This window comes from Camelina sativa, chromosome 20 (assembly GCF_000633955.1).
Source record: "Camelina sativa cultivar DH55 chromosome 20, Cs, whole genome shotgun sequence".
In the NCBI taxonomy this organism is placed as follows: Eukaryota; Viridiplantae; Streptophyta; class Magnoliopsida; order Brassicales; family Brassicaceae; genus Camelina; species Camelina sativa.
This window is the reverse complement of record NC_025704.1, coordinates 11751474-11763277: the sequence shown is the minus strand read 5'-3', so window position 1 is coordinate 11763277 and position 11804 is coordinate 11751474. Positions and strand designations below refer to the sequence as shown.

Genomic DNA, 11804 nt, shown 5'->3' with positions numbered 1-11804 from the left:
GGGGGGGTTAGATAATCTTAGTTGGTAAAACATTAGATGAAAAGATATCTTAAAAAAATAAACGAATATAATATAGTTTGCACATGTAATTGTAAAAAGAAAAAATATCTTGAGTAAAAATAACAGAGGGAAAAAAAAAGAAACCAAAGAATTGTAAGATGAAAACACCTACTTAGTAGTATTACTGTAATGATATCCTGATAAAATCTTCAACTTTGTGAAAGAAGAGTGACAATGAATCTTCTCAACGTTCTCATGGCTTCTGGTTAGATTGTGACACCTTATATCAACATGTCCAGCGTTATCGCTCTGTTCGTAATTTTTATGCTTTGCTCTTAACTTGATATCAAATTGTTCAAAAACAACGCCGTGTGTATTACCCTCGGCAACGAAATCCACTGAGGAAGCCGTGTGACTTGGAGACTTACGTTCGTGAGAAGTATTTTAAACGGCAGCGTTTAAGGGACCTAGTGTAATGACCCGGAACCTCGGTAGCGGTAGTACGGAGAGTTGCCGAAGAATCGGTACCGAGAAGTGCTGAGAAACGGTACCGAGAAGTGCTGAAAAACAGTACCGAGAAGTGCCGAGAAACGGTACCGAGAATGACCGAGAGTCAGTATCGGAAGTTACCGAGAAGCAGTGCCGATAGTTGCTGAAAACTAGTGCCGAGAGTTACCGATACTTAGTATCAAGGAATACCGGTAGCCAGTGCTGATAGTTGCCGATACTTGGTATCGAGGAATGCCGATAGTTGCCGATACTTGGTATCGAGGAATGCCGAGAGTTGCCGATACTTGGTATCGAGGAATGCCGATAGAATGCGGAAGTCAGCGACGATAGAACGCGATAGGTTAAGGGGATTGGTATAGAAATGGAGAGTTCGAGACTACTGAAGTAGTGCACAGACGTTTGAATTGAAGAAATGGAATCCCAAGTTTATTGTGTTCAGGCTTGCAAGTTCCTGGATGAAAATGGGGATCTTCGTTTCCGAAGATACAGGCCTGTAAGTTGCCGAATAAAGTAAAGAGAGGTTTCGGTACTTAGTCCGAGAGACAGTTCGAGTAAAATATGAGTGAAAGTCCTAGTGATAGTGATAGTGATAGTGAAGTGATAGTGATAGTGAAGTAGAGTGATAGTAAGTGTACTATCCAGAAATTAATGCATCGGTGAACGATGGATCGGGCCGATGGACAAGGATGGATCGATCGGACTATGGGCCGGTGGGTGGCCTAAAGGACTCGGTAATCTCGCGGAGATTTAAGCCGACTCACGGGTAAGGAAACCCGAGAGAAATGGAAACTCGCGGAAAAGGAAAGGCAGTCAGATAGGGATAGATGCGAGAAACAAGGGAAGTTGGGGGCGATGAGACTTATCGTTCTAAGGTAACTTAGGGCGGTTTCGTCGACCCTATATAAGGGACGAAACCCTTAAAATTCTCTTGTTTTGCATAAGCATCTGAGAGCCACCGCAAGAGAGAAAAAGAAGAGTTCCATCGAAGCTTAAACCGAAAGATCCTACGTCCAAATCGAGAGAGGAACGGTAAGTGTCCTTCCACCTTGATATGTCGATGGTTATGGCATGTATATCGGATATTAATGGTATCGATCTGTCCGTGTAGAAGAGGGGATCATATCCGAGCATAGGAACCGAGAGTTCAATACCTTAGGTCGATACCGAAGATGAGTGCGTGACTGTGGCCGAGTTCCATGGTTGATTCTCTTGACCCGTGGTTTATTTAATCTCGTTGATTTCTTGTCTTGTTAATGGTTAATGTGTTCTACTGCAATATGAATGGTGGTTGGCCTAAACGAATTAGGCAACTATCCAATGGGAATTGTTTGACTTGCGTGACTTGATTGGAATATACCCTGTGTTAGATTGAGATCGTTGAACTGAGCCTAGTGAGACGGGATGACCGCTCCACTAAGTAAACTTTGTTTACTTACACCTCCTTTTAATGACGCAGGAAAAGAAAGGTACGATGATCAGGATTATAGTGGCTGACCAGCTCGTGTGACGAAGGCAAGGGAGGAAGAGGATGGTGGCTTTGGGTAGATTCATTCATGGCGTTTAATTCATAACATCTAACACCTCCTTCTCAATGGTAACAACCGGTTCTCCATCCTCACCATCGGGAAACACCAGCTGCACTCGCTCATCCACAAAAGCATCGTCCATCAGATCTTCTGGTCTAAATCTCCCACTCACGTTACTCCCCGTAACCTTCTTCGCCCAATTCATACGGGGATGAGTTAATACCATCATTGTTTGCATTGCCTTATATCTATCCACTATTTTCCTTAATTATTATTTTTGTTTATATTACTTCTCATTTTTAACTTATTGTTTTGAAACACTTGCGAATTTATGATCATTAATATTTGATTTCACTTCCTTCTCTCTCTTAAAGGCTCAAACATTCTATAAGTTTAGTTTTCTAAAAACAACCTATTACCATACAAGCACATCCTCTTTCATAATATTGTAAAAACTAAAACATTTACTTTCTATTATATCCTCGATTCAATCTCCAACGAACAACAAAACACCGGTAACAATAGTATCGTTGTTTGGATCATCCATTTTTGAAAAGTTCCTAACTTTAGAAGAAATATTATCTTACTAAGTCTTGAATATTTTTTCCACAAATGTAAATTAATTTTACTATTGTTCATCTTTTGATGATTTGTGCAATCATTTTAAAATATTTATAAAAGAAAATAAATAATTTCATTTGTATTTGATTTTAAAAGAATTTGAATATATAATGATGTTAGGCGTCAGATTCTTAGAGTAAGAGATGAGAGAAATCTTACTATATTATATCATCTAATAATAAAGTAAAGTTTTCTTTTGCAAAGCTCCAAAAGATTGTTATTTGATGCTCTCTTCCTTCACAAGTGTCTTTTGTTTCTTTTAATTTTTAGTGTAACAAATTTATTCAATTGAATTTACATAATAAAATTTTCACTTAACAAAGAATTTGATGATTGAATAGTTTAGGAATATAAGATTATAATATTTGGGTTGTATAGGAGAATGTCGAGTAATAATTGGCTGTTTTATTTCTATACTTTAATATAAATAATTCACATGATCTTGATATTACATTATTTTATTTCATTTTCAATCCATTTAAAATTAACTAATATATTTTAATATATAATTTCTAAATAACTAAATGAGGATTGAATAAATATTTGTTTTTTTGATAAAGAGATAACTCTATATATTTCTGTTTAAAGAGAGAAGTGAATATATATTTAAATTCATAATTTGATTAGCTATGATGCTCGTTCATAGATCTATATTTATAATATCTAACTCTTGAATATATATTTAAACCAATATACAATTTTAGTTATTCATTCACAATAATGTATATTTATAAACCTGACACATTTTTTATTAATTTTTCTATTCCATTTCATCAATCCTATATTTTGTTCTAACTCTCATTTTTGTAACTTTCATAATATTTATAGGACTGCAATGAATGATTAATAATAGTATTAGAAATATTTATGAAATATATTAATAAAGAATAAAACAGACAATTTAATAGTTTTTTTAGTTTGTGTAAGAAAACTAAAAACAACAAGTTTACAAAACCGGATAAAGTATGAATTAAATTTACCTAATTGATATAAAGATTAGAGCATTTATTATCCAATCAAATAATAAATTTTCATATGCTCTTAACTACAATTTCTTTTATAAATAAAAAGTTACATATTTTACTAATAACCCTCAAATCTCAAATCTTACATAATATTTTATTTAATTAATATTGTTTTAACTAACAATCTTCAAAATTACAAAAATTTATTCAAAAAAAATGTAAACTAAATTCGTACGTAGCACGTAGTGACTACTAGTTTATTATATTTTTAAGTAAAATAATTTTTAAAAAGAAAAATTTGTGATATTTTACAGATCCCAAGTATTTTTTCCAGTCTGCAAAGTGTGTTTTCTGGGGAAAAGGAGCCGATTTTACATGTTTTGCGGGACTGTCCTGCAATTTCTGGGATTTGGAGGCACTTGGTTCCTCATCGCAAGCAGCATGTCTTTTTTTAGCAGACTTTGCTGCCTTGGTTATTTAGGAATCTGAGGGTTGGCTCAGATGATAGCAGTGGGAATTGGTCTACGTTGTTTAGTATGACGGTTTGGTGGCTTGGAAATGGAGGTGTAGTGATGTGTTTGGTGAGAGAAGGACTTGTAGGGATCAGTTGAACTTTTTCAAGGATATGGCTGAGGAGGTGCAGAGAGCACACTCTATGGTTGCTTGCACCATGCAGAGGACAGTCGGAGTAGAGTGGCTAATCAAGTGGGAGATAACGAGTGTTGGTTGGGTTAAATTAAACGTACAACAGATGGAGCTTCTCGCGGTAATCCAGGTTTGGCTGCTGCAGATGGAGCTATCCGGGATCGGGAGGGAGTATGGTTGGGAGGCTTTGCGATTAGCATAAGGGTCTTTACCGCTCCATTGGCAGAACTGTGCGGAGTTTACTATGGTTTGCATATGGCTTGGGGAAGAGGTTTCTACCGGGTGGAGTTGGAGGTGGATTCGAAATTGGTGGTTGAGTTTTTTCATACAGGGGTTAGTAATGCTCATCTGATGTCCTTTCTGGTATATTTGTGCCAAGGCTTCTTTTCAAGAAACTGTCTAATCGAGATTAACCACGTATATAGAAAAGCTAACCGTCTATAGACAAGAAGGGTCAACGACAGGCATAATAATTAATATATATAAATAGAAATATGTGAAATTTGTGAAATTTGTGGCACTTACTCAACATACGGATCAACGACAGCCATATTTTGTATGACAGCCATATGGGCTATTTTCTTCTCCGTTTCAGTAAGAGTGATTGGAGTGCCTGCAGATATTGGACGTCCTTCCAGAATCGTGTTGTTCTCAAAGTCAGTGTTTCTATCCATCTTTTCTTGAACATTTGTAGTCTTTTTCAAAAATTCACTACAAAACCGGATGCATTCTTCTGAAAGGTAGCATTCAGCAATACACCCCTCTGGTCTTGCAGTGTTTCTCACATAGTCTTTAAGAACTTTCATATACCTCTCAAATGGGTACATCCATCTAAAATGAACTGGACCACCTAGCCGAGCTTCACGTCCTAGATGTACCGTCAAATGCACCATGATATCGAAGAAAGTTGGAGGAAAATATCTTTCAAACATGCAAAGAGTTTCAACAATCTCAGCTTCCATTGCCAATATCTGATCCCTATCAATTACTCGCTGACACAACTGATTGAAGAATGCGCATAAGCGTACAATTGCTACCCTCGGACCTTTGGGTAACAAACCTCTAAGTGCAATTGGAAGAAGTTGTTGCATTATCACGTGATAATCGTGGGATTTCAGACCTGTGACCTTACAGTCTTGTAATGATACGCCTCTTGATATGTTTGAGCAGTATCCATCTGGGCCTTTGAAATCAAAAAGTCGCCTACAAAAAATCTTTTTCTCTCCCTTGGACAAAGACCAAACTGCTGCAGGTAAGTATGTTCTTTTTCCTTGTGTTTTAGGATGCAATTCCTTCCTAATACCAAGGACCTCCAGATCTTTGCGAGCATTAAGACCATCCTTAGATTTCCCACAATGCAACAATGTCGATACTATACTCACAGCCACATTTCTCTCCACATGCATTACATCAAGGTTATGTCTTACGGGTAGCTCCTAACCAACATACAAACAATAAACACAAATAAGTCTCAACCAAAGCCTAATTGAAAATATCAATAAAATAGAACATGTCAAAAGACTTAACACACCTCCCAATAAGGTAGTCTGAAAAAGATTGACCGTTTCTTCCATCTTGATATCTCCTCCTCGTCTATCTCTTCCTCTTCATCTTCCTCAGATTCACTAGATAAATCCTCACTATCAGAACCCAATCCAGTTGATGCCATCCTTTTCCTCTTACATGCAGATTGTTTCAAATTGCCAAAGTTGTTTTTGAAATTTTTCAAATGTTGAGAAATTTCCTGCCCACTTAATACTCTTTTCTTTCTCCCATGTTCAGCTTTTCCATCAAACCAAGACTTCTTCCACCGAAAACTATGTGTTGGTGGCAGACCCTTTCTATGGCACATGTAGACATGTTTTCTACTGAACTTCAACCACATACTGTCTGTATTTTTCCCACATAAAGGACATCCCATTTTACCCTTTACTTTGCAGCCTGCAAGATTCCCATATGCAGGAAAATCACTAATCGTCCATAGCAGCATTGCCTTAAGAGTAAAAGTTGATTTACTAACAGCATCATATGTTAACTCCCCATCGTTCCACATATGTTGTAGATCCTCAATGAGTGGTTCTAAGTACACATCTATATTATTACCCGGCTGTTGTGGACCAGGAATTAGCAATGTAAGCATGATGTTCTCCTTCTTCATGCATAAGTCAGGTGGCAGATTGTAGTTTACTAACATAACAGGCCAGCAACTATACATGGTATTCTTCATGTTGAATGGATTAAATCCATCAGTGGAAAGTCCAAGCCTCAGATTTCTTTCTTCAGATGCAAATGAAGGGTATTTAGCATTCATCTGATCCCATGTGACTGAATCCACAGGGTGGCGGAGTTTTCCATCGCTACTCTTGTTATTAAAGTGCCACCTTAAATCCTTAGCCATATTGACAGACCTAAACATTCTCTTAAAGCATGAGATTATGGGGAAGTACCGTAATACTTTATGAAAGGCACCTTTCTTTACTTCTCCAGTATGCATGTTAGTCTTCCATCTTGAAGCCTTGCATTTAGGACAGTTCTCAAGCGTCTGGTACTTTTTTCTGAATAGGATGCAATCATTGACACATGCATGAATCTTCTGGTAACCCATATCAAAGGATTTCAAAAATTTCTTCACCTCATATAGTGATGTGTGCAGCACATTGTCTTCTGGTAACATCTCTGGCAATGTCTCCAACAGATCATTGAAGCTCTTGTCAGACCAGCCATTCTGTGTCTTTAGTCTGAACAGTGATACAATAGCTGACAGCTTGCTATGGTTGACACATGATGGATATAATGGTGTTTCAGCATCCCCAAGCTTTGCAAGGAACTCATCTTCTTTCAAATCCTCACCCTCTGCAATCTGACTCAACTCATCCGTATTAGCAAACTCCTCATCCAGATATTCAGCCGCTTGATATAACCCAAAAATCTCATCATTCCACTGACTTTGATTGCTTTCACCATCAACCACTGGATTCAATTCTCCATGATGATACCAATCAGACTGCATCTTATATGCTTCATCCATTCCTCTTGTTACCAGATGATCAACTACTATACTGCCAGCATGCCGATCAATATTACGGCAATCAATGCAAGGACATACAATCAAATCAACGTCTCCCATATCCGCAGACACAGCTCGAACAAAATTTGTAGCCCCTCTCTCATACGCAGGATCAGCTCTTCATTTTTTTGCAGAGTTAACGAAAAAAAAACCAAGTAAAGACTCCAAACACCTACTAACATCTAAGTTACATAACTAAAATTCTTACCTGCAAAGATGCACCCAATCCTTGTCCACCATTATAAGTTCTAACCTTAATTTAAACCTTTAGAACCAATTAACAAACTACTCAAACACATATAATTACTCAAACACATATAATTACTCAAACACATATAATGTATAACTCAACCATAACAAACTCTATAATTTTGTATATTTTAAACAAAGCAATCTGAAAACACACCAAAAAAAAGACAACAAACTCGATTTGTTTACAGAATCAAAGAGAAGATGGTACTAACCTGTTGTGTGATAAGAGAAAGATAAGCTTCAAACTCCCATTGTTTTACTCGATAACACTTGCAAAACAATATAATATTACAGAATCAGTAAAGTTATAACAGATCTGCAGATTCTTCGAACATATGAAGGTAAAACAGATTCGATAACATATCCAACAAACTCGATTTTAAGAAAACTTTGCAAGAACAGACATGCAATAAGAGGAGATTCTCGACCAAATCATATAATAGCTTATACGCATGTGGCAAACCAAATCGGATTTTCAGAACAGATCCAACAAAGACACAAAAAATCTGTTCTTTGTGAAAAAACAATTTTCAGACGCAACAAGAATATATTCGGTGATAAAATCAGATTAAAGGAAGAAATTAACAGAGTAAGATAGAATTTTGCCTTTGATTGGAGCTCAACGCTGACAGATTTTGGTGGATTTAGGGCGGCCGATAGTTCCGGTGATGTCGCGGCTGATTAGCTTCTAGGACGGAGGCGACGAAGGTGACAGAGGTGACGGCGGAACAAATTTTAGGGTTTGAAATTAACAATAACTTTTGAAATCGAGGAAATGAGAGTGAAGGCAAAAAGTTTATGTCATAGGGTTTATCGAGGAAGAAAGAAATGAGAGAGAGTGAAGGCAAAAAGTCTTATTTTTGCCTAAGTATTTGGCGGAATTAGAGATTTTAGTTTCCCGCTTATTGAAATCCTATTATAGCGTTACTGAATAGCTATTATATGATAACATAAATTGTAAATTACCTTCAATAGCAGTTGAGCAAACCGTGCTATAACAATGTGCTATCAATGTTGAGTTTTTTTGTAGTGCTAGCTGATGGGTCCGTGGGATTCTAATGGAGGATGCCGTTGGGACAATTGTTCCACGAACTGCTCGTGTATAATTTTTTATAGTTTCTTAATAAAATCATAGGAGGCAATTGTCTCCCGTTTCATACCAAGAAAAATATCATTTTTCTTTTTGGTATTCAATTTTAATATAACCTAGTTAGGAATAAAAACTGTGTGTGAGAAACTGGGAAAAGGAAAAGTAAACCCATGTTGTTTTATGACTTTTTTATTTTATTATTGTCAACGGTTATGATTAAACCTATAAAAGATATATAGACTAATTAATTCTTATAACTTAGGAAAAAATGTATAGGATTAGATTATAACCACGCTCTTATGATTAGGGGTGTCAAAATGGGTAGAAACCCATGGGTTTACCCTGTTTATCTATTATTTTAACGGGTATGGGTTAAGTTTTTATACACTTATAAATAAATGGGTTTTGATGGATTCGTCCAACGGGTTCATTGGTTTATCGGGGTAAACCCATTAGGTTATGAGTTACCAATAGGTTAATAAAAAAATATACATATATATATAATATATATGTTTATATTAATATGTAAAATATCTTATTTTTGCAACTAATTTATGTAAAATATCTAAAATAAATGTTATGTTTTTCTTCTTTGGTAAAAACAAAAAAAATGGTTTAATAATTCTATTTTATTTAATAGGTTATGGATTTAATATTAATTAATTAATTTTATTTTATTTATATATAGGTAACCTATATAACCTATTTAGCCATTGGATTTTATATTATTGGATTTAGATATATAAATTCAACATATTATAATAAATGGGTCAGATTGAACCCGCCCACAAAAATCTCGAACCCATGTGGAAATGGGTCACATGGGTCGGGTCGGATTACCTATTTTGACAGCCCTACTTATGATATATCCCATATAATTTATCAAATCTACGAAAATAAAAATAATGTTGCAAACAATAACCTAAAAGCCAAGAAACTAGAGATAACAGATTCATGATCGGAGAAACTAAGCCAAGTCTGCGCGCAATTCAAGCTCACACCGTCTCATATATCCTAGCAACGATCCCGTCATCTTTCCCGCCGGATCCGTCGTGAATTTCACCGGAATATCGGGACAAACAGCCGTCAATAAACCTCTTACATCTCTAACACGTGTCTTCATAGCATACAAAATCTCAACACGAAGATCCCAAATCACGTCTTCAGTAACTTGCGGCAAAACCACCTTCTCGAAAACGACATCAGTACTGTTTCCTAAAGAAAGCGGCGAGGGAGATGATGGGTTGGAGATAACATGGCTGCCACGGAGTAAACGCGAACTGAGAGGATGTAGAGAGATTTCACAGCCTGTATTTGGACTCCTTGCGACGAAACCAATCCTCCAATCAGCGGTTGAAACGTTTGCGTTTGAGACGGAGACTGAATTAGCAAAAAGCTCCACGTAACAACTTGTATAATTGGCTTCACTTGAGACAAGAGTTAAAAAGCCTATAATAAGAAGGAAGAGCACGACGGTAATAATGTAACAAGAGCATGCCATGAAGCACAGAAGTGGACACGGAATTTTTTCGACGGACTCAGCGGGATGACTGGTTGAAGTTTCCCAGCGACATTGGCAACGTTGGTGAATGAGGCCGCAAGAGGTACATTGAGAATTTGCCATCCTTACAAGTTTAATTAACACCTCCCCTAATGAAAAAAAAATAACAACTTATATATATTGAGTCCAAAGTAAAAAGTATATATATTTGCCATCCTTTTCCTTGTGGGAAGTAGTCTCATTTATGTTTATCTTTACAAATAAAAAAAGTTCAATTAGGTAGGTATCATCTGTTCCCATAATCAATTAATTATATATATTTTTATTTTAGTAATTTTGATATGATTCTCTACTTTTTTTTTTTTTGGCAAACCTAAAACTGACATGATTATCTACTTAAATCTATAATTTTACGATCAATATCCAATACGTGATATTTTCAATAAAATAATATATATATCCAATACGTGAGTAATAAGAATAACTTGTCAAATTTACTATATAGTTTTGTTTGACGATACATGTAAATAAATTAACATATAATAAGTTGATAACTAAAAATGTAATATGAACCATTATACTGAGTATGTCCCTATCGGGTTTCCAAAAAATAAATTATAAATATAAACATCAATAAATTCTCCCAAAAATAAACCATAATAGTTAGGATAATATATATCGTTCCTACAATTTAGGAAACTAAGACCAAATCCACCACAGCAACTGTCTAAGTTAATTTAACAAAAAAAAATATATTATTTTTATCATATTTATATATATTTTTTTTATTAATAACAGTCAATAACAAAGTGAGGGCTGTAAGTTTTTGCTGAAAACCGGTTTTTGTTGAAACAATTTTTGTACCGATTCTCTTTTCTTTTTTATTAATTTTTTTTAAACAAGTGTTTTGATGAGCACTTTCACTGGAGATGCCCTAACTAACATACATAAATAATGTTTATTTAAATTTATTAATATTAAATTGGCGAAACAAACTTAACTGAAAATATCAAACTGAGTATAAAAAAAAGAAAGAATTACTCAAATGTTATCCAAAAGTTGGTTTATTACTCAAATCTATAAATCTTTTGAAAATTACTAGAATGTTTAGTGCCCTGGGTGTAATTACAATTTACCCCTTGGGTTTTGTTTTCCGAATTTGAGTAAAAAAAAAAAAAATACACATCAACAAATTAAAATACACATCAGATATGAATTAACACGTCATTAAGCAGTTTTTTTAAGATCCACAGTTTTGTTTTCTCTCGTTTATATCAAAGAGAGGGAAAGTGAATAGTTTTAACTATTCACAAACCGCGAGAAAAAAAAATTATCGAAACTCTCGTCTCTCGTCGCCGGCGATACTGTCATTGTCCACTCTCTTGCCATCAATCTTCCGCCGTCATCTCTCGCCGTCATCTCTCACCGTCATCTCTCACCGTCTTCNCTCACCGTCTTTCTTCGTCGTCGCACTCTCTTTCTTCAATTGGCTCTCTCTCTCTCTTCGTCTTCTTCGTCTTCTTCGTCTTCGTCTATCCGGTATGTGTCGACTGTTTAATTTCGAGTTTTCCGGCTGAATGTGGGTTTTTTCGATGATTTACGGCTGATTGTTGCCGTTGTTAATGAC

General features: G+C 35.7%; 2 protein-coding genes and 1 pseudogene across 2 annotated transcripts in view; all 3 read right to left on the bottom strand.

Moving 5' to 3' along the window:
- Positions 1-2262, bottom strand: part of LOC104772434 — a 4558-nt pseudogene extending 2296 nt beyond the window's left edge.
- LOC104772433 lies at positions 4789-7394 on the bottom strand. Its single transcript, XM_010497048.1, has 2 exons — positions 5799-7394; positions 4789-5703 (listed from the first exon to the last, which is right to left on the bottom strand). The coding sequence occupies exons 1-2, from the start codon at positions 7392-7394 to the stop codon at positions 4789-4791; spliced, it is 2511 nt and encodes an 836-aa protein (XP_010495350.1).
- The window catches only part of LOC104772432, a 20531-nt gene continuing 18370 nt past the window's right edge, over positions 9644-11804 (bottom strand). The window contains exon 3 of the mRNA XM_010497047.1: positions 9644-10085. Coding sequence (XP_010495349.1) covers positions 9644-10085 — 442 coding nt within the window. The remainder of the gene's footprint in view (positions 10086-11804) is intronic.

Coding starts and splice junctions, on each gene's coding strand:
- LOC104772433 (XM_010497048.1), bottom strand. CDS start 7,394: ATGGGAGACGTTGATTTGATTGTATGTCCTTGCATTGATTGCCGTAAT. Junction 5,704..5,798: donor TCAGACTACCTTATTGGGAG/GTGTGTTAAGTC, acceptor TATGTTGGTTAG/GAGCTACCCGTAAGACATAA.